The sequence below is a fragment of the Plecotus auritus genome (assembly GCF_963455305.1).
Source record: "Plecotus auritus genome assembly, chromosome: 7".
Taxonomy (NCBI): Eukaryota; Metazoa; Chordata; class Mammalia; order Chiroptera; family Vespertilionidae; genus Plecotus; species Plecotus auritus.
This window is the reverse complement of record NC_137774.1, coordinates 96,984,138-97,007,879: the sequence shown is the minus strand read 5'-3', so window position 1 is coordinate 97,007,879 and position 23,742 is coordinate 96,984,138. Positions and strand designations below refer to the sequence as shown.

Here is a 23,742-nt window from a genome sequence, read left to right as displayed (position 1 = left end):
ATGTTCTGGCCAAATGCAACTTTGAATAATTACCTTCTTCTGCCTACTTATACTTCCTCAGCAGTTTCCTCACATTTTGCCTCATATCTTCAAAGATTTTGACTCTGTGGGCTAAAACCATAAGGATAAAAGTGTCCAGACTCTTTTGTGGCAATGCCCACTGCAGGAGATGTCTGTGGTCACTCTGCATCCTGGTCTGGATTAGTGGTTTAGAGCTGAGTAACCCTGGGAAGAATGGCAGCTGAGTCCTGATGTCATTGATTATTGGAAACATCTGTACAGTCTAAATGTGGAAATACCTTATGTACCCTCTAATTCAGATTCTCAGTTTGACCAGGAAATAGTTTCGTCACTTGGAGAATCTAACTTTTAATGAATTTGCATTTCAAGAAGCATTTATTGCTTCAGCACAGAGATGGAAAACTTTTAGAAAGACTCTGTTTTACCTGATGGAGAAGTGATCAGATTGGAGTTAAGATACCTGATTCTGGGTGCTAACTTTCAACCATCCATGTACTTGCTCCATGATCATAGTCAAGTTATCGTAACTTGGGACTTGAATTATTTCATCTATAAAATGAAATATTTTGACTGGATCCCATAGTGCCTTAAACTGTAACTTTCTGTTCTATATTTTCAGCACAAAAGCTCTGTGGAACCCAGGACATATGTGGTGTTGGGAGCCAAATGAATTATAGAAACCTAGATTATAATATCTACTTTGAAGCATTAAAAAATAGAGGAATGTTCTCTCTCTCTCTCTCTCTCTCTCTCTCTCTCTCTCTCTGTGTGTGTGTGTGTGTGTGTGTGTGTGTGTGTGTGTGTGTGTGTGTTTTAATAGAATCTGGATAGATGCAGTTGACAGGAAAATTTTCTAAAATCTTGGTTCCCTGGAAGTTCTTTTCCTCATAGGGTCTTTGTTCCCTTGTGTTTTTGTCTCTAAGAAATGGCCTTTGAGAAAAAGGATGGCTTGATTTGGATTGCTCAGCTGTGTCCTAATAGTGAGTATCTTAGGGATTGAGGGTTACATAATGACTCAGAGTTAGGAGAGCAGGGGACATGCAGGTGCCCCTGGTCATGTCAGTGGTGGGGCAGAGTGAGTACTGTCATCTTTCCTACTAAAGCAGCACACACCATGGATAAGCACCATGGATAAGAACCTCCCCTAGAGAGGGCCATGCGAATACTTAGGCTTCCCATTACTGTTCCACTCCCATGTGCGAGGAAAGACCCAAGATTCTGATGACACTCAAGCATCCTGCTGCGTGTCAGAGAATTAATTTTTTCCTCTTTCCTTTTATTACAATTTGACTTTTTCTTTCTAAAGGAAATTGCCTTCTTTTGTCATTTATTCTGTAGCAATTAGATTTTTTTCCTGCTTGTGTCAGGGGATTGGTTAAACCCAAAATGTTCACCTTCTGTAATCAGTATTGTTGGTTGAAAGAAAAAAGAAGGCAGTAAGTCCCCCTTTCTTCCTGGGCTGATCAAGTTCTATTGTCTCATTCATTTTTCTCAAACCTGTTCACTCTTGGACTACCTGACGTCCCATGAAGTGTTTGGACATTTTACCTTAAACCATGTTATTCCACACCATTCCTGACCTGGCTCCAACATTTCTCTCCCACTCCTTTCTCTATTCTGTGTTTCAGACAATCTTGCCCATTTGCCTTTCCCTCTGGGCTGTTGTTCTCTCTTACCTTTGCTCTTACTGCTTCTTCTGGATGTAACCTCCGCTATTTCATCTACTCAGCAAAATCTTCAATAATGCCATCTCTTGTGCCATGCATCAGTTGAAAATACTTTCTGAATACTTATTTTGTAACCTTCTTTAGACCCTAATCACTTGTTAAATTACCTTGTCATTATCATCCACATGACACTACATTCACATTAGATTGTCAACTCTTTGAGGGCAAAGATGGTCTTCACCAATGTTTGGTGATTGAAAGAATAAATGCATGTTCTATAGCAAAGGCATTGAAAATTTTCTATGTAAAATAGTGTGAAAATAATTACATTACTAGGACAGTTGATGAAAATTGACTTAGGCCTGTAAATTAGATAGTAGTATTGCATCAATGTTAAATTTCCTCATTTAGATAATTGTATTAGAATTATATAGGTAAATATCCTTATTCTTAGAGAATGTATATTGAATGTATATATCCTATATAATAAAAGCATAATATGCAAATCAATTGAACGGCAGAACAACCGGTCGGTGGGGGGGTGGGGGAGGGGGCAGCGAGACCGGCGAGCAGGTAGCACCAGGCCAGCCAAAGCACATGCCAATGGGCAGAGGGAGGGGATGGCAATGGGGGGTGGGGTGGCGACCAGCGGTGGCAGAAGGGTGATTGGAGGGGCAGGACCGGTCGCTCGCCATCCCCAGATTGGCTTGCCGGGGTTGCCTCCAGCAGAGGGAGGCCACCAGCGACAGTGGTGGGGTGATTCAGGGAGGGGCCGACTGCTTGCCATCCCCTGCAGAAAGAGGGCCTGAGCCATCAATTGGACATCCCCTGAGGGCTCCCCGACTGTGAGAGGGCACAGGCTGGGCTGAGGGACCCCCACACCCCCGAGTGCACAAATTTTTGTGCACTGGGCCTCTAGTATATATATATATTGCATATATATGTGTATGTAGATAGAGAGTGACAAAGTAAAAGTGGCAAAATGGAGTCTGGGTGAAGGGCATTCTTTATTCTATTTTTGTAGCTCTCAAAGAAATTTGAAATTATTTCAAAATAAAAAAATAAAAAATAGTAATTCAATTTCATATACCATCTAATCAGAAATAATCATAGAAAACTATTTCAACTGCAGGAAAATGAAACAAACATTTATTTGTAGGTGAAAAGGTAACCTGGAGAGGAGTCTAGAATGCACTTATTAACTGTTTTATACGTGAGCCAGCACAGAGCACACGATGAACTCTCCGGGTTCTGGGAGGCAGGTCAATTCTTCTGGGCAGTACAATGCTGAAGGCTTAAGGATAATCTGGGGCAGTGCTTTGAGTGGAAAAACAGCAGGTGAACCTCAAAACACAAGCATTGCCAGGGCCATGCCTTGAGGGACAAAATAACTTAAATTGGAATTAGAAGGTGTGGGGTCTTGCCAGGAGTTCTCAGATTCACTGCAGGTGGTTCCTTCTGTATGCTACTGCCACTGATGATGCAGCAAAATAGTGGGCATTATTGAGAGCTATTTTGCAAGTCAAACAAAACATTTTGGATATCAACATATTGAAATACAGGCATATCAGTTCTCTATTGCTGTGTAACAAATTACCTCAAAGCTTAGTGGCTTAAAACACCAAACATCACCTCACAGTTTCTGTGGGTCAGGAATTCAGGAAAAGCTTAGCTGGTGGTCCTGGCTCAGGGTCTCATGAGGTTGTAGTCACTGTGTCAGCAGAGGCCATGGTAACCTTAAGGCTTGACAGAGGCTGGAAGATCCACTCACCTGGCTGTTGGCAAGAGTCCTCAGTTCCTCTCTATGTGGATCTCTTCATTGGGCTGCTTTAGTTCTGATGACACGCCGGGAAGCTGGCTTCCCGCAGAATGGTGACCTGAGAAACAAGATGGAAAGGGCACTGCCTTTGGTGACCTAGATTCAGAAGTATACTCTGTCATTTTTGCCATATCCAATTGGTTGCACACATCTACTCTATTCATTGTGAAACAGGCTCCCACAAGGCAGGAATCATTAAAAACTGGCATCTGGCTATCACAATAGGGTATAATTAGGGCTGCCAATGCATAGTTGTTGAAAAAAGAAAAGAAAGAGTAAATTTTATAAAAGGGCTTTTTGTTGTTGTTGTTGTGGACAGGCCCAAAAATATTAGGACTCTTCAGGTTAAGAAGAATGATGAATGGGTATGTTATTGAGAAATATTAAATTTTGAGAAGTTTAGGAAAACAAATATGATTTTATCCACCAAATTCTGGAGTGAGAAGTAGTATTTGAAGTTTCTTTTTCTATTAAAAAGAGAGGTGTATTGTTTTCCCAGTAGGAGATGGACTAAATGGAGAAAACTGAACTAGGATTCAGAATGGTTTAAACCCCAAATAGCTGTCTCTAATATCAGCCATATTTTCTATTATTTCCTTCAGTCTTGCCAATTCTTTCTTTTATTGGCATATGCTCATATACTTCTCATTCCTTAGGCTCCTACCCTGGGATAGGCAGTTTCACCCCACACCTGAAGGCACTAACCTCCACCCACTTTTCTTTGCCCCCAGTCTCTGTCCTCTCTCCATTGGATTCTGCACACCTTCTCTCCAAAACACCTCTTAATCTCCAAAACACTTCTTTCATAAAGAAATGCACCCTGCTCAAAGAATTAAGTGAATTTCACTGAAGACAAAATAGTCATCTGACCTCCTTAGTCTGGTGCTCAAAACCCTTGCTCACCAAGTCTACCTCCCTTTCTAGCACCACTTCTCAAGATTCCTTAAGAGCTCCTGCTCTCCACCCTTGAGACTTGGCTCACACCTTTCTCTTTGCATCATGGCCCATGGTTTTCATTTACCCAAATTCTTCCTATTGTCCAGAGGTGATGATGAGGGCAGATTGCAGACACTGAAGTCATCAGCCAGACTCCCTGAATTCTCTGCTCTGTTTTCATTGTCTGATTTCAGGTGAAACACTTGATCTTAGTGGATGAGATTGCATATGTAAGGTGAGAAGGCTGAAGTAGGCACGCAGTGACTTCTACTTCTTTTTCTTTTGGGAGCTCTGTTCAAGGCTGGCCTCTTTCTTGATCCTTTGCTACTCACATTGATGTCTTTCCTCCTCTTCAAACTCTAGCAGTTTATTTCCACATTGACTCATTTGATAAATAATCATATTTTATTTATAATTTTCCTTCCTAGTAAATTTGGAACTATCAAGGGCAGCAACCCTGCCTTAAGTCAGAATAGTCCTCACAGTTGCTTGCATGATAGATCATTAGTGAGATATGTTTGTGGATTTTGTTCCATATATTGTGGATGATGGATTCACAGGGACATTGTAGAATATTTCCCAAAGTTGATGACAAGTGGGAGCCAGGATCTCCCCCAGATATGGTTGGCTGGTTAAGTTGATGAAGCTGTACCTCTGTGTTCCCACAGCATTCTCTGGCCTTAATCATGGCTGCATCATGCTGTATTGAAATGGTCCATTTGTGCCCATTCTCCACGTGGGGTATGAGCTCCCTTGGGGTAGCTCAGTGCCTGGCATCCCCAGGGCTTTGCTCAATTTTTGATGTGAAGTGCCAGAACTGTTACTAAACACTCACTTCATGCTAATATTTAGAGTTTTTTTGGTTTTTATGAAACCATTATCAATTTATAAAATAGGGTTTGAGAATTTTTTTATTAATGTCAATAGCTACACTCATTTCACTTATATTCATAGCAGCTTCCAAGGTATGCTGTGGGACTGCCCTTATAACATGTTTTAATTTTTCTTAGAGGAATATCTTCGTTGTGGTATTTAATGTCCGCATAATGACATGAGCCCTTCCCTCTCCCCTGAGACAAAAAGTATTTATCACACTTGTATTGCTTCAAATGAATGGTTATGCTTGGGAAAAATGATACGCTATTAGAATAACTAGCTTTGGATGCTGAAAATAGGAATCATGACGGTGCCTTAGGATTTCTTCTTATCAGCAAGTAGTATTTACAGGGAAGTCCTCATCTGGGATTTTCTCAGGGCAACAAGCAAGCATTACTCTTTTGACATATTTAATACTCTATTAATATTGTTATTTAATACTCTATTCACAGGCTCAAAAAAAGACACAGAAAGAACACAGCATATTATCTTATCCCCCACACGGGCAGCCTTTCAGGTTAAAGCTGGTACATCCTTTATAGATAACACGTACAGGGTGGGGGGTTGCAGGGTGGCTTGTGGAAATGTAGCTATTCTTAATCAAGAAATTCATTTTCATTTAGAGAACTGTGAGAGGATTTTAGAGAAATGAGCTTGAGAAAAAAACTGGATAAGGGCACCCAAGTTATTTCTCTGTGCCCTTAATGATTCTAGGAAGGAAATTGATTTTAGAGTCAGAAAGAATTGTCTGGAATCATTTATCCCTCTGTTGTTGCAAAAATAAATCAGCTAGTCAATGCCCCATTATTTATTTCTCCCTAGCACACTGATAGAGAAACTACTCCCTATCATCAGAGGCCAGACTCATGCCTTGTAAGGACTTTATTCATCCTGATTATTTACCGTGTGTTTTTGTGGTAGGTAAGCAAAGCCTGCCTTCCTAGTAGGCAGCAAGAGTTAACTTCTGCCTGCTGTGTTTCCTTTCTAATAGGAGCACTTTAGCAACGCTAATCAGTTATACTGATTTTCTGTTTTGATTTTTCCATAATAATTAAGTGAATGATATGGAATGCAATCAAGTTTGCGGTAGGGGGTTCATGCAAATGACTCTATTTTTTTACATTTTAAATTTTGTCAAATGGAACCTTGAGAAAAGTTATTTGAAGACTGAAGACCGGCTGGATGGCTGAAGTAGCTTTCCACCCAATTTAGAATTTTGAATATTTTCAAAATGTCCATTTTAATAAAGCAAATTGACACTGTGTCACCTTTTTTAAAAATTGAAATAATGCTATTTTTTAAAGATGGTATTTTGTTTTCAGTTGTGCTGCAAAGTGGAAGATTATAGTGTAAGATAAGGTGACAGCTTAAAAGAGAGGGATGAGGAAGAAAAATGTATTAACTTTCTTCCTTCAGGGTTGACATAAAGGAAAAAGGTACCCCCATGGAAACCTATAGAACCTATAGAACAAATAAACTAGGGAAAGAATATATAGGACATTCCTCCCAAAATGTATACACACTTTAACAACTGATAACTCAATTTTCATTCCTTTTTTAGGTTTAACTGATTTGAAATAACGGGTGAAGCCAGACTAAGCTTTGAACAAAGAAAATTTATCCTAAAGTGCCACTAGACTTTTTTTTATGGGGATACATAAAAGATAAAGTTTAGGGTACAAAACTGGTAACATTCGACAAGTTTAGGGTGCACAAATACCGAACAAAATGATTCTTGATGTTTGCAATTCCATTGCTTTGCTTTATCAGCAGTGCCTGGGCCAGAATGATCATCAGTTTGAAAACAGGCATTGACAAAAAAATTACTCAGTTCTGTAGATTCTTTTAAATTTTGAAAGTGAACTTATGTTAATAAACACTCACTTTATAATCATTCAAAGTGTGTATACATTTTGGGGGCCACCCTGCATCTTATTTTGATTGTCTTTCATTGCCTTTATTAAACTAGACAGAACAAAAGGATCATCCATGTTTCTGAACATAGTGAAATGTTGCATTTCTATAGTTCTTTACAGCTCATTGGCATATTTATGAATTGTCTTCTCCTCCCACCATATACATATATATATACCTTTTTTTCCACCGTTGGAACATAGTTTAATGACCATTTCTGAAGCCTCCATGCGCACCCTGGAGGTCCTGAGGTCAACCTAGTCCATGGTCAACCCACATCCACTGACACCAAGCTAATGGGACTTGGATCTATTTGAAGGGTCCAGGCAAGGCCCCAGACTGAGCAATTGCAGCTCAGCTCGAAGTGCACACAGTTGCTGCGCGTAGGTTGATAGGGAGGCGGGGCCCGTCCAGGGCTTTACGTGCAGCGCTCTAGTGCGTGGCGGCCCACGTGGCTGCGTTTACACAGCACAAGCCACAGGGAGCCGGAGCGCAGTAGTGGGCGCCACCCCTGTTTGCATACCACGACTTCTTCGCAGGAGCCTAGAAACGTGCGTGGCCGGTGGCCACCGGAATTTTTGCCCTCCAAGTGGGTGATCTCTCCGTGGCCACAGTACACACCCACGTGGGCCCTCACCTATGTCCGGTCGCGACATCAGCTGGAACAGGAAGAGGTCACCAGGCTCGGGTTCGCTGTCCTCCAATTCCATGGCCTCGAGTGCTGACCCAGGAAAGCCCAGGGGAAGGATTTAATGGTACCGACGCCCCAGTCTGGGCCTGGGTTGAGCAGGAGTCCTGAGAAGACAAGACAAGCTGCAGACTTCTGCTCCAGGTACCTGGCATGCGAAGCTCATTCAGTTTCAGAGGAAGCATTATCCTGCTGACACCTTTTTGGATTTCTGACCTCTAGACCTCCAGTCCCGCTGTCCCTACTTTCGACCCCCATGGGTCTACAGGCGCCTCAGAATGAGCCCCACCCGTCTCATCCCGAGGTGCCTCCATGCGTCCCTGTACAGACATTTGGATTATTTTCGCAACAGGTTTTTGTGAATTTCCATGATTCCAGCCTCTTAGTCTAGCAATTCCTTTTGCATTTGACATTTTATACTTTAATGTAAATTGTTCTAGAATTCAGTTGATCTTCTAATTTTAATTTGGAAAATACTTTGGGAATAAGGAACCAAATGGAGCATGAATACATTTTTTAAATGTACTGATATTTTCCTTTTCATGAACGCAGCCCGCAGCTTTGGAATGCAGTTTGATTTTTTATGTATGCTGAATTTCAAAAGCAACAAGGTGGCTAAATTCTGCTTTTTTTCCCCCTCCTGCCACCCACCCCCTTAGAGAAGTAAAAACCTTCAGAAAGCCATGCATCAAGTGCAACACAAGAAGGACTACCAAAAGATTCATGCTGAAATCTTTACGTTAAAGGAAAACACACCACGTTGTTCTTTTTTATTTGGGGGCAGTTTGATTCATTGCTTGCAGCAATTTCTAACTTTACAGACTAAACATTTCTAATTGGGAAATGGATGGCTTGAATCTGAGATGGTGATGCAGGATATAAACTTTTCAACTAGGGGTAATTATTTTTGAGTAGTTGGCAGATTACTGCTGACCAGCCCTTGTTTCGCCTTTGAGGAAAGAATGAAAATGAATATACACATTTCACACTTCATTGAAACGAAATACTTAGCCTGACACAGATAAAGCCATGAGACAGAGAGATATTTGCCATGCTTATTTGTTCACATCAAATGTATTAAAGGTTTACTTATTTTGATGGATGAGGAAAACACTAGCAGTAAATGTATGTGTTTTCAACTGGGGAAATGAGGCAATAAAAATACCTACTTCTTAGGTTAAGTAACTGTGAGGATTAAATGGGAAAATCTCATAAAAGGTTCAGCAGTGCATCTGGCTCACAGTAATGAGTCAGGAAATGTTAGCTCTTGTTGTTTATTGTCGTCGTTACTTTTTATTCATTCCTATTCAGTGGAATAGCTTTCGTATATAATGTTAGGCTTCAGATTTTACAACTTCCTGATGGTTAGCCTGTGAGATATATCAATAATTTGAATCAATTTATAAGCCATATTTTGCTTTCAATGCTTTAAATGTTCTAATTATTTCACGAGGATTGAAATCCTCTTTAAAAAGTTCATAACCTCTCCCAATGGCTTGCACCATCTTTTAATTATTCTACAAATTAATGATATAGTTTTTCTTTTTTCCAATCAAACATTTTCTTTGGTTTTAATCTTTGTGGGGGGGGGGGGGGGCGGTTAGATATAGATAACTTGTCGTAATGTACCTGATGTACTTGTTCTTATAAACAGTCTTGCTTTTGAATAATTTAATACTTCTTCATTTGATTTATTCCTTTGAATTTGAAGGATAAACTGTTTCTTAACATTAGGTTTTTGTTGCTATTGTTGTTTATGTGTTTGTTTTAAGATAACTTAGTTTTTTAAACCACAGGTTATTATTCAATACACTTGTGCTAAAAACTGGTAACTTCATGGTGTGGAAAGTTAGTATAACATCTCGAAACACCAGCCCTCACCCAGAAAATAACTTCATGGGTCATATATCTGGCCTGTTGTTGCTAGTTTCACTAGTTAACCAATAGACAGTTAATTTTAATTAATTATTTACTTAGTTTTAATTAGTTATTGCTTATTTTAAATTGGCAAATGGATCAGTGATTTCTATTTCAAGTCTATCTGTATAATGATTATATAAAACTAGAGGCCCGGTGCACGAAATTCATGCACAGGTAGGGTCCCTAAGCCTGACCTGCGATCAGGGCTTATCTGTGAGGCAATGGGAGGGGGGCCCCCCGCTGGCACCCACCTTGGCTAGCCTGGGGCCTGCGGGCTGGGGGCAGCTCCTGCTTTGAGCGTCTGCCCCCTGGTGGTCAGCTTATCGACCAGTCGTTCCACCGGTTGTTCCGCTGTTTGGTTGATTTGCATATTAGGCTTTTATTATATAGGATAATTTTACATAGTATGACAAACTTTTCCTTCTTACTAAATGCTAAGTCCCTGGAGGTGAAGACATGGGTATGATGTCCTCGCATATACCATTACAATGTTACACCCTGGAGCCGACCTCACACATGGTAGGCATTCAATAAATGTCTGTGGATGACTTCATTTGAATATCTCATAGGAACATCAAATGACATATTTAAAACTGAACTAAAGCTTCGTCCTCCAGAGGAAGAGGGCTTCTGTGTTTCCCAACTCAGTGAGGGCCCATCTCCAGCCAAGGGGCTATACTAGAAGTCCCTTCTCTCTCTCTTACTCTCACGTTCAGTCACCAAGTCCTGTGGGTTCTACTTCCCAAAAATGTCCCAGTTCCCTGAAATTCCAATGTTGCTCCCTTCGTTCACCACAAGTCCTGTCCTACCTGATCTCCCTCTAAGAGTCTCCTCCCTCAGGTCACTCTCCCCTGCAGCCAGAATGATCTATCTGGTATCACTGCACCCTTTCCGAGGTCTCCCTTATCCTTGGATGAAGTTCACAAACTTTGCAATGGCTCATATAACTCATGATATGCCCTCTGTCTCTTCCTCCCACTGAATTAAGTTGAGCTTCCTAAGTGCCTGGCCCTCCCTCACCTTCAGTTTCCTCTGCTTGGAATGTTCTCCTCCCTCTCCTAGCCCTTTTGCTGCTCTGTTTTACAAAAACACCATGTTGCTATTTGTTTTTCTATTATGGTCTCTTCCTCTCAGTAATACCAGGTTCATTTTCTCTAACACTGACCTCCAAATAGTTTTATGCTTTTTTCTGCACACCTATGTAGAAATAGCTGGTTTATAGAAAAAGCTGTAAAATAACTGGTTTTGTTTCTATGCAGCAGGTAGGGAAACTGAAGCACTAAATATAAGAAATATATGTCATAATTATTAAAGTATAAATATCTTAAAGGGCAGGGACAGGAACTAGATCTGTGCTTTATGTCCAGTTTTGCACAGTGCCTAGGATAGAGTATTCAGTGCACATTGAGTGAATCTCAGTTTGAGCCTCAGGTGCTTCTCTCTTGAGTCAATGAGGCTTCTATTTCATCATTTATGCTTTGGGACAAATGAGGCCAGATTCTGCTGTGAGCCTTCTTCTTCCAGAAGGGAAATATGCCTGATGAGAGAATCTGGAAGCCCATGTTGCTTTGAGTTGTTCGGGTAGATTCCTTTAATGTTAGCTGGCATGGATGAGAAGGGCTTTTGTTGTGGTGGCAATTAATGATGATTTGCACATTGTAGTAATTTACAAAACAGTGGCCACCCTGCACCACATAAGAAACAACTCTCTCTCCTGGACCATGAAATCTGGTGGCCTGTCTATTTGAATACATGGTTGTTATACATGTTTCAGCCCTGGTGACAACTGGTCCCAAATGGCTACTGTTCTGAAAGGAATTCTGTTTGGGTCATTTTTAATGCATCTCTAATTTGGATTTTTTTTCCTTGTAGGGTGTTCGTCAGAAAAAATGGTTATTTCTTTGAACACATACCTGGGATTTCTCTGTTTATTATTATGCCACTGGATAAAGACAGCATCACCTCTGAATCTTGAAGACCCTAATGTGTGTAGCCACTGGGAAAGGTAATAGTTCTGAAAGTAATCCTATCTAATAAAAGATTAATATGCAAATTGACCGTCACTCCAACACACAAGATGTTCTCCCCCATGTGGTCAAAGATGGCCACCCCCATGTGGCCACAAGATGGCCACCACAAGATGGCTGGCAGGGGAGGGCAGTTGGGAGGGACCAGGCCTGCAAGGGAGGGCAGTTGGGGGTGACCAGGCCTGCAGGGGAGGGCAGTTAGGGGCAACCAGGACAGCAGGGGACGGCAGTTGGAGGCAATCAGGTTGGCAGGGGAGCAGTTAGGCGTCAATTAGGCTGTCAGGGAAGTGATCAGGCTGGCAGGCAGAAGTGGTTAGGGGCAATCAGGCAGGCAGGCAGGTGAGCAGTTGGGAGCCAGAAATCCTGGATTGTGAGAGGGATGTCTGACTGCCCATTTAGGCCCCGACTGGGATCGGGCCTAAATGGGCAGTCGGACATCCCTCAAGGGGTCCCAGATTGGAGAGGGTGCAGGCTGGGCTGAGAGACACACCTCCCCCCCCACCCCCGCCACCATGCACGAATTTTGTGCACTGGGCCTCTAGTCTTAGAAATAATTTCTGATGCATTTCTTTATATACTGTCATCCTCAGTCTGATATATAAAGTTAGAATTTGACAAGAGATTATAAAATTACTTTTATGTAAAAATCATTAGTTACAGCAGTATTATTCATCTTGGTCTTACAGAATATATATTATGTGAAACAAAAAAAACTTGATATATTGATTCTTACACAGGTGTGATTATAAGATTATAAGAGTCAGGGAAAACATTACATTAATCGTTCAATTAAAATGAACTCCCTAAGGACCTGTCCCTGTTCTGACTTTATTTACAATAAGTTGTGGGAGTTGGACTTCTTTATGGGAACCAATAAGTGAGTAGTGGAAGACAGTGTATAATAATGTACTTGAAATGTATGGCAAAAAAAAAATTGTGCTATAGGTGGCCTAAAAGGGAGACATTTCTGGGGACACTGGTAAAGCTACCTGGAGGTGGTGTCACCTATGATGTTTCTGAAGAGCTGACATGAGCGGGTGGTAGTGATTGGGAGTGGTTCTAGGAATGGAAGGTGGCCTGATGCCAGTGCCTTGCAGACCTCTAGGGGCTGTGCCCAGCAAGACTAGAGTCAGTACTTCCCTGCTGGCATGGCTCAGCTGTTGAGCATCAAGCTATGAACCAGGAGATCACAGTTTGATTCCCAGTCAGGGCACATGCCCAGGTTGCAGTCTCAATCCCCAATGGGCGGTGTGCATGAGGCAGCCAATCAATGATTCTCTCTCATCATTGATGTTTCTCTCTCTCTCTCTCCCTCTCCCTTTCTCTTTGAAATAAATAAAAAATATATATTTTAAAAAGGCTCGAGTCATTACAGTACTGGAGGAGGACAAGACTGAATAGATTATATGAGAGCAGATGATGTCATGTCCAGATCTGGGCAATCTGCAGTAGGAAATACAGAGGAAGTACAAAACAATTGGCTGTTCTCGGGGATGTGATGGTCCCTTTTGGAACACAGAATTAGCACAAACCATGTGATAGTGCAGTGCAATCATATGCAGTCTACTGAGCGCTGATGTGCTCCTTGTATGGCTAAGAAAGTATCTTTATCCAAAAATAACATTGGAAATGCAAGTTTTTCAAATAGAAGGTGTCAAGTACTAGAGAGTAATATGTGTTTTTATTATCTGTAAGTGCATTGACATAAGCTTTTTGGTCTCTTTTTGCTGTCACCATCAGCACCGTGATTACTCCCCCACAGAGCGCACTCTCCAATCACCCACTGGTAGGAGGCACAAAGCTCAGAGTCTGCCTAGCACAGCAGCTCTGCTCTTCTAGGGCGCGCTGGCTCCTCACTCACAGCGTTATTTTTTGGGGAGGGCTCGTTCCCATCTCCATGGGCAGTGTTGCAGTCAGGGTAACAAAACCACATTTCCCTGATCTATATCAATAGAGCTATATGTCACTATGAAACTTGAAGCTGTAGAGGAAATATGTATATGTAATGAAGTTCTTTTGTTTGTGATATTAACTATATCATACAGAACGTAAGAGGAGGGACCTGTGTATTATCTTTATAATCATTACAGCACCATTCATAAAACATTTCACTAACAAAGTATATAACATTTATTAAAGTAATAAAAATACATCTCAAATTTAGAAAAGGGAGAGTCCACTTGTGGTTGAACTTCTTGGAGGATAATAGTGTTGGAATGGGAGGAAGAACAAATTTGTAAGATGCCATGAAATAAAAATCATCAAGTCTTGGTAAAACATTGACGATAGGATGTGAAGGAAGCAGAAAAGGCTGAGATTTAGAACCTGCTATGTAAGAGTGGCGGTGTCATTGCACACGTGGAAAGATAAAAAGGAAGAGAGCCGATTTGAGAGGGAAGGGACTCATGTGGTTTGCTCTGTTGTGTTCATAAGATCAATTTGAAATATGGGCCTGGAAGTGTGTGGGAATGTGGATGTGGGAGCATGATGAAAGGTGAACCGACGAGTGCTCCAAGGGAAAGGCTATGAAGAGAAAAGAATCCAAGATTTCAAATAGTCCAGCACCCACTCAAATGTACACATTTTGTCCTGATTCCTTGCTCAGTATCTGACCAAATTTGCCAACACTTACTTGCTTTGTTTTATTCACCACTGATGATCCCAAGTATCTAAAACACTGCCTTCAATTAATAATTGTCGAAGGAGCTTTCACCTTCTGATAGGAGATGACTAATAATGGACATCAATTGGGAGGGAGGAGAAAGAGAGGCAGAAAGACAAGGGGCACATTCATTTTTAAATGTAATATAATTTCACTGTTGCACAAGTAATTAGGATAACCTCTAACATAGTCACTAATAGATCGGGAGGTTGAGCATGAAAAAACAGGGAAATGATGGCGATTTTTTCCTGACTCTATTTTTTTCTATATTAAATGAACTGCTAGAAAGAAGGATTGACAGCTACAGTCTTCTTATGGATAGATTTCCTGTTACAAAGCTAGTAATGATTCTTTGAAGAAAGGAAAAGGAAAGTGGAATTATTTTGAGAAGCATGGAGAATGGAGGATGAATTAAAATAAAGGTGCAGGTGACAGGTTCTTGTATATTTTCAAAAACTAAAATGGGCTTAATTGAAAAAGGGGAGAGGATGATTAGCTTAGGGACAAAAGTCTTAGTAGTAGGGCTGAAGAGGGCTCATTGCAGGCTTTCCTATACTAACACCCACCTGTACCCGATGGTTCGGAGCCGTGGAGTCACCTGGAGGCTTGCTTCTCCGAGTGTGGTCTGCGGAGTTGCAGCATGAGCATCACCTTGGAGCTTGTGGGAAATGTGGGATCTCTAGCCCTACCGCAGACCTAGAAATGATTTATTTTCAAATGAAAGTATGTCTCATTTTAATGCAGCAGTGCTGATTCTCAGAAGTTGTACTTAAAATGAAATTAAGAAAAATTAAATAATTTAAAATACACAAGGGGTATAGTTATCAAAGGAATTCTGCACAACATCCTTTTGGAACGTAATTCCATGGATCACCCGTTCCTTCTCCCCATCCTCTCTTTCTGATCTGTGAGTCTAAGTTCTTCCCTCTATTGGGGTTGCTTCTAAGGAAGGCACAAATGAAGAGAAGCTGTTCTTTGCCCAACCAACCGGTTGGGGGTGGAACACAGAACTGGTAGTAATTGAAGCAGCAATCCAAAGCAAGCAGAGATAAGAAATGATGATTATTATCATATCTGATTTCAGTAACAAGATAATTTAAGCAGATAAAATGTAATTAACCACTTTGGAATGTGTCCAAGTGGTGATGGCTTATTTCCCCTGAGTTCTTTGACCTTAAACTAAATCTTGCTGGGGTTTCTCCCCGGATAATACTTAATAGGTTAAAATCACAGTGATGATATGTTTTCAGTGTGTTGAGAAGGTTAAACAAACAAGCAGGAGATAAAGGGTTTTGCATCTGGATGCTTAAAATAGTGCAGGATTGAGATCAGATTCCTTTCATACCACAATTTGCCCTTCACTCTCTGCTTTAGAAGCTTTAGATGTCCTGGTGACATTTGAAAGGAGACAGAGGAGCAGGGAGTGTCTGGGGGTCGTGATGTTAGTGCTGAGTCTAGACTACCCACTAGCACTGGGCGCTCAGTGTTGCTCATTTGTGATGAAACGAGATTGGACTAGATCAGCAATCTTCAAGCTTTTTCATCTCATAGCACATAAACTAATTGCTAAAATTCTGCAGCCACCAAAATATATATCTTATGCTGATACAAAAAAAAGTATAATTTTGGTTCATTCACACCAGATGGCTATTGTTGTATTGGCTGTTGTCATTTTTTTTTACTTGACAGTCTAAGGGAAAAAGAGATCAGTGCCCCTGACTAAGTAGTCAGGTATTGCATGTTTTAAACATTCTTGCAGCACACCGCTTGAAAATAGCTGGGCTAGACCATCCTACTCTGCGACTTTTGGAGCAGCTGCTCATGAATGTGAAAGTGCGGACTGTTAGCGGAGGTGCTGTTTAAATTCCAACAGCAGCCTAGGCACTGGCCAGAGAAGCACTGATAAAGACTAGAGGAGGCGGGCCAATGATCAAGGACATTTCCCCTCATGGTACCAGCACACAGCTTCCAGAAAGTGGCCCCTGGAAAACTGACAGCTTCAGACGTCCTCAAACTGCGGCCCGCGGGCCACATGCAGCCCGCCGAGGACATTTATCCGGCCCACCGGGTGCCGCTGCCTGTCCTGCTTAGCAGCCAACTCGTCTCAGGCCCGCAGTGTGCATAGGAATTTGTTCATAGTTTTTTTTTTTTAAACTATAGTCCGGCCCTCCAACAGTCTGAGGGACAGTGAACTGGCCCCCTGTTTAAAAAGTTTGAGAACCCCTGGGCCTTAGTTGAATAGCAGTAGGTGGATATTGAGTACATTAGGTGTAGGCACTTAGGGAATATTTGGCAATCAGAATTTGAAGACTATTTACTGACATGGAAAATTCTTATGACATATATATACTCTTAAGTTTAAAAAATAGGCTTCAAACTCAGGTGCATAGCATGACTATAAGAATATAAAAAAATACACTAAACTAAAACTAAAAACCCCTAGAGACGAAAGAAGTACAGTAAAATGCTATTGATGGTGATGGAAGAGTTATGGAATTCTCTCATCTCTCTCTCTCTCTCTTTCTTAAAATTTATTTTCCAAACTTTGTTGTGTGACTATTATACTATTAAAAAAGAAAGATTGTGTAGAAAAGAAAAAAATGTATATAAAAAACAGCAACAGAAGGGACGATAAGTTTGCGTCGACAAAGTTTAAAATCCTTCTTCTATAAACTTAAGTGGGAGCCTCAGCTTCTGGCCAAATTGTAATTCATATTCAGTCAATTATGAATTGAGTGTAAGCCTCTGAATAACTTGAATGCAAAGAATCAAGATCGAAGGGAAATGCTCAAGTGAATTTTATAGTCCTATTTTCCCCAAACTGCCTACACGTCTCCATTAAAGCTGTATCCCATTATTTTTGGTATTTACAGGCTGGAATTTCCTGAGAGCTCTTTGAGACCAGGAATTTCATAGAATTGGTTCAATAAGTGTTTATTGAATTGGAATCCTAAATGGCTTGATTTCCCTTTTATAGAGAAGAGCTTTTTTATATCCTCACACCAGAGAAGCATTCTGCAGATGTATACTATTGGAGAGCAGCAAGTGGCAAGAAGAGGAAATTCCTGTACTTGCACATTTCCTCTTGTGTAAGCACTCTTCTAGGCCACTAGAAATTAGTAGAAATATTTTTCCTGTTTGCTTGTGGCATCAGTTCTCCAAGCCACATCGAATGGGATGTTGGTGATCACGTTTGCTCGAAGGCATTCAGACCTTAACAACATAACATGCCCTTGGAAAATTTAGGAAAATTCCAGCAAACTAATTTAGTTAAGCTAAATAGCTAAATTAATATGGTAGAGCCCAATAGAATGATTTTTTCCCCAACTGGCATTAATTTAGAGTGGTTTCTTTTTTATTCCTGCAGCACCCGTGAAAAGCTGCTCTTTTTCCCACAGGCAATGTAGCACCGCACCTGTACCATAGCCCATACAGCGGGCGTTCACTCGCTTTGCTCTTCACTCACAGTGGAATGGAGAAACGATGTGCAGGCCTCAAAATTTAGCTATTTACAAGCAGCTGGGTAGGAAGGACAAAAAGTTGGCAAGGAAGTCTCAGAGTCTGCATCAATCTGAACCTCAGGACACTGCTAGGGGCCTGAAGAAAATATTAATAGCTTAATGTGAAATTTAATTCTAAGAACATTTATATTTTAGTGGAGGCCTCTTGCTTTACCCAAAAGGAGTTATATTGCAGATGTAGGTAACAGCACACTCTAATCTCCTCTGAACCTGTTCTTGGAGGTAACAGCAGGTGTCATCGACTAGAGTAAAAGGAAATAGTCATCTAAAATGTGTTAGAAGTTCAGAATGCCATGTGGGAAGGGATCTTCAGACCATGCCTGACCTCGTGGTTTTAAGAGGTGACCATCAAAACCCCGGGAAGTGGGGTTATCTGCTGAAGGCCATCCAGTTTCCCAGTGTCAGATTAGAACTATAATACTGGCTTCTCCTCCAATGACCTTTTCATAGACCTATTGCAGCTGCCAAAGATTTGCGGAGGAACCCTAAATTTGCCTAGAAATCAAGTTGCAATGTCCCAAAGAATGAACACAAAAGTGTGAATGGTATGATTATTTCATGGGTGTCCAATGGAAGCCTAAGTACATAGTGACTGACAGACCAGCTGGGGAAAGAAAGGCCACTGTTGGTGGGGCCTGCACCACACAGCTTTTCAAATTAGGAGGTTCTGCTCTATATCTAATCTGAATTTTTCGTGCTGAAATTTTGACCTCTTTTTTTCTGTACCTTCTCTAGTTGATAGTTTCTTTTAGTGAACTTGGGCGATTGAGTTCGTGATTTCAGCTCATTTTGTTTATTAGTGTGAACTAAAGATTGTAGTGGAAGTCTTTAAGAGAATGTTAAAGAAAATAAACTGTATGGAAAGGAGGATTCTTTAGATTTTCCTGCAGGCAGGAACTCAAAGCTCCTTTAAAGTGAAGTATGGGATTGAACACTGGAAGTTCTTCAAACCAGTATTTCATGGATGTTTTCCATCCACATTCTTAGGCCCATAGGAGTGCATGCTTTTCCTTTACTCGGAAGTTGTTAGTGAAAATGTATTGGAAAACAGGCTGCCTAAATAGCAACAGGTCTGGTATGATTATTTTAGACTAATTGTCTCAGCCATATGTTTACTGGTTTTAGAGACTTCTTTAGTAGTTTTTATTTAGAGGTTGTACATATTCTGCCACTGTCTGAGAAGTGGGGCAGGCACACAGAAGCAAATTATTCCAAGTTTCAACCCAGGAAATATGCTCTTCCTGATATTCCAGAGTCAGTAGCAAAATGTACTGTTATGAATACCCAAACTGTCTTTTTGCTGATTTATTATCTGCATGCAGACTTAGATTGAAAACTTTTATTGTGAAATGTTTTGGTTATCCCTGGACCCCTGGGGTGAGGGGTTGGAATGAAATACAGGAAAAATATGGTGATATGTTTTTAAATTTAGGAATATCAGAATTTATGGTGAATTCTAAAAGAGAATTTCTTTTGAAATTTATAGCATGAACTCTTATCTTTTAAATATATTTTTAATTTTGGTTCTGGTTCAAATAAAAACCTGTAAAAAAACATGGAGAATCTAAGTCAGTATGGAATTGCAAATGGGGCTAATTTAGCCTGTGATTGCGTTTTTGTTTTTACATAGCATATAATTAATGTAAGAAAGAGAAATATTGATTCTTTATCTTTCCTCTTCTTTCAGCTACTCAGTAACTGTGCAAGAGTCGTACCCACATCCCTTTGACCAAATTTACTACACCAGCTGCACTGACATTCTGAACTGGTTTAAGTGTACACGGCACAGGTAATGAAAGCTCGGATATATTTGCGAGTTTGGCTAACTGGGAAGGAATTTGATAACAGTCATTAAATACTTTGCTCTTAATACCTTTATTCTATTTAATAGCTCCATATTGAAATATACATTATTTATTTCTAATCTAATTGCAGGTCAAAAGAGGTAACTGTGCTTTTTTCCTCTATGTAGAATCAGTTATCGGACAGCCTATCGACATGGGGAGAAGACTATGTATAGGCGCAAATCGCAGTGTTGTCCTGGATTTTATGAAAGCAGGGAAATGTGTGTCCGTAAGTAAGACTTTCATTTCTATGAGGTTCGCTTATTTTCCCAGTGCTGGCTTGCCTCTGTTCGTGGCAGCAGAGATGGAGGCCTGGGGAGATAGGGCATTGTGGGTCATTCACTTTCACTTTCGGCTGCTGCTTTCTTGGTCTGTGTAAGGAGGGAAGCATTTACTCTGTCCCTCTGTCCTATCAAAAATCTCAAAATGAATGTCCCTCTAGGAGAAAACAGATGCTATAGATTGATGCTTCAGGGCCAGATAGTAATGTTAATCACCGTTTTCAGTACATGTCTCTTTGGAAATGGGTCAAGGAGTTATTAGATTTAGGTCACAGAGGAGAACAGAGACAAAACTTTCCCACAGCAGCTGACCAGAGTCCTGAGTCAGCTTCTGAGAGGCCAACGTGTTCTTTGCTGGTGAGGAGAATGAATGATGAGGCTTATTAAAAGTAGAGGAGCTTTCACAATAAGAAGTGACTGTAAGCCTGGGTCACAAAGTAGATCTTTTTTATTGTCATTTTCTCTCTTCCCTCCCCTCCCCATCTCACCAATTCATTCTGAGATGTCTTGAGAGAAGTTTGTTATTTGATGATACACTTTAGAAAATCCTGGACTATCACATGACATGCAGTTTGCAACCGAGGTCTCTTACCATTGTGCATAGGACATGTAGAAGAGAAATTTTAAAAATGATTTTATTCAAATATTTTGGCTCAACATACAGCTGGAGGGCACCTTTGCTTTCTGAGCCGAGACACCGGTGTTGAGAAGCAGAGAGAGAGATAAGGTTCTGCTCTAATCTGAAGGCACTAGGAATGATCAGACACATCTGGGCTTAAGAATCCGCAGTGCCGGGTGATAGTACCACTCAGCTGGGTGACCTCAGATAAGCTACTAATACCTCTCTGAGGCTCCTTTGAAAGAGAAGGCAGCAGGAAAAGAGGAAAATCAAATAGGATATGTACTGACTTCATAAAAGATGCTATAAGCATGAATCTACAGGAGCTGAGCAGGGCTGTTCAGAACAGCACATGGACATCACTCATTCATAGAGTTGCCAGGAGTTGGAGACAACTCAATGGCATGTAACACACACACACACACACACACACACACACACACACACGGCTTGGATCAGTATATGTGTTCTTTTCCTTCCAATCCCTGGATTTTATTCAAAGCCAGCACTATAGAGGATAATAAATGTTCATTGAAAAAAGTTAGAAAATGTTAACTAAATAAAAAGAAGAAAATAAAAACACATTGTGAATGTCTTTCCTGGTCAATAAATGGACTTCTGTAACATAATGCAAATGTCAGTGTTATTGCATTGTAAATATTTATTTAACCAATTTCAACTATTGGATATTTGTGATTTCTAAGTTTTACCTATTATGAACTGACTTCTCCAGAAGACATTATTATACTTAAATCTTTGTTCATATTCTTAATTAATAAGTAAGGATAAATTCTTAGAAGTCAGAGGTATTTGGTATGTTTCCAATTTATACTCCCACCAGCAGTATATGAGAATGTTTTTTTGTTTTTACCCTGTGCCATTTTTCTTTTTTGCTAATTTTCTTCTTAATTTGCATACCTTTGGTTAAAAATGATGCTGAATAATGAAACATCTTAGAAAAAAAGCATGAGCTGATATCTCTGGTCCAGGCTGACAGGACATTTTCAAGGGACAGCACCGAGTGCACACAGAGTGGATAGTGGGGAGGCCTGGCTGGCCTGGCTGGCCATCCTCAGAAGCGTTGGGGTGACATTATGTTGGTACCAAGACTGATGTCAAGGAGCTTACCACCTGTTTTCCTCTAGAAGACTTATGATTTCAGGTCTTACATTCAGGTTGTTAATCCATTTTGAGTTGATTTTTTTATATGGTGTAAGGAAGAGATCAAGTTTTATTCTTTTGAATGTGACTGTCCAGTTTTCCAAACACTGTTTATTGGAGACCATATATGCATGGATTTATTTCTGGGCTCTGTATTCTGTTCCATTGATCTGTGTGTCTGCTTTTATGCTAGTTATTCTGCTTTGATTGCTATAGCTTTGTAATATAGTTTGAAATCAGGAAGTGTGAGGTCGTCATCTTTATTCTTTCTCAAGATTGCTTTGGCTATTGGGGTTCATTTATGGGTCACACAAATTTTAGGATTGTGTGTTCTATTTCTGTGAAAAATGCCATTGAAATTTTAATGGATTGCATTGAATCTGAAGATAACTTTGGGTAGTATGGATATTTAAACAATATTAGTTTTTTCAATTCAGATCATGGGATATTTTTCCATTTATTTGTGTCTTCTATTTCTTTCATTAGTGTCTTAATAGTTTTAAGGGTACAGATGTTTCACCTCCTTGGTTCATTTATTTTTAGGTATTTTATTCTTTTTGATGCAGTTGTAAATGTAATCTTTCTTAATTTCTCTTTTTGTTTATTAGTGTTAATAATTAATTATTGACTTACTGAAGTTATAAATCCAAAACCTCATTGTTTTTTAAGCTAAATTTAGCTTACATTTGTTTCATTTATTAGTCTAACAAATTCTAAAAGCACATTAAGGGGCATTTGACTAATGTTTTACAAGTATAAACACCATCAAGTTTTTAAAATGGAATTTGTATATTTAATAAATTTAATTTTTATTTTAACAAATCCAGCTTTCAGGCTGGCAAATTGTCCTGTAGCTTAAGTACTTTTGTAAATATAATAAGTTCAACTTATTGATAAGGTGAAATCTTAAGTTCTTTTAAATGTTGTAATATTCTATTTGTAAGATTTCAACTTTAATATAACATTTCTAATCAATTATTGCATTACACATTGAAAAGTGAAATTAGAAGACTGCCCTCTTATTCTAACAGGCCATACTCCTTTAAATATTACAAATATATTTTAAAATCTAAAATTATAAACACTATATATTTTGATTCTCTTTCACATTTCTATGTTAAAATTAAAATATTCACAAGACTAAAAGTTGATTAACTTCTAAGCCAATAATTTTGGCATCTCATGTTTTTTGGTTCACTTTTTTCCCCCTTTTTTATTGAATTTATTGGGTGACACAGGTTAACAAAATTATACAGGTTTCAGGTGCACAATTCCACAGCATATCATCTGTACACTGTACTGTGTGTTCACCACCCCAAGTCAAGTCTCCTTCCATCACCATTTATCCCCCCTGTACCCTCCACTACCTCCCTCCACCCTCACCCCTCCTTAGCAATCACCGCACTAAATTTTTGTGGTCTCTTCTGTTTGTGAAGTTATTTATTCTTTTATTTTTAGATTATAGTAAAAAAAGACATAACATTAAATTTACTATCTTAATCATTAAAACTTTTTTAAATTATTAACTTGGGGGGGGGGAGAGAGAGAGAGAGAGAGAGAGAGAGAGAGAGAGAGAGAGAAGGGAAGAGAGAGCAAGAAAGATTGATTTGTTGTTCCACTTATTTATGCATTCATTGGCTGCTCCTTGTATGTGCCCTGACTGGGATTAAACCTGCAACCTTAGGGTATTGAAACGATGCTCTAACCGACTGAGCTACCCAGCCAGGGCCCATCTTAATCATTTTTAAGTGGTATTAAGTATATTCACATGGTTGTACAATAGAGC

At 40.0% G+C, this 23,742-nt stretch overlaps 1 protein-coding gene across 3 annotated transcripts in view; it reads left to right on the top strand.

The window, feature by feature from the left end:
• The window catches only part of MEGF10 (multiple EGF like domains 10), a 171,323-nt gene that overhangs the window by 35,956 nt on the left and 111,625 nt on the right, over nucleotides 1–23,742 (top strand). For all 3 annotated transcript variants that reach the window (XM_080677241.1, XM_080677240.1, XM_080677239.1), the window contains exons 2-4: nucleotides 11,714–11,846; nucleotides 19,739–19,840; nucleotides 20,024–20,124. In XM_080677241.1, the coding sequence (XP_080533367.1) occupies nucleotides 11,731–11,846; nucleotides 19,739–19,840; nucleotides 20,024–20,124 (319 nt within the window). In that variant the 5' untranslated portion in view covers nucleotides 11,714–11,730. The remainder of the gene's footprint in view (nucleotides 1–11,713; nucleotides 11,847–19,738; nucleotides 19,841–20,023; nucleotides 20,125–23,742) is intronic.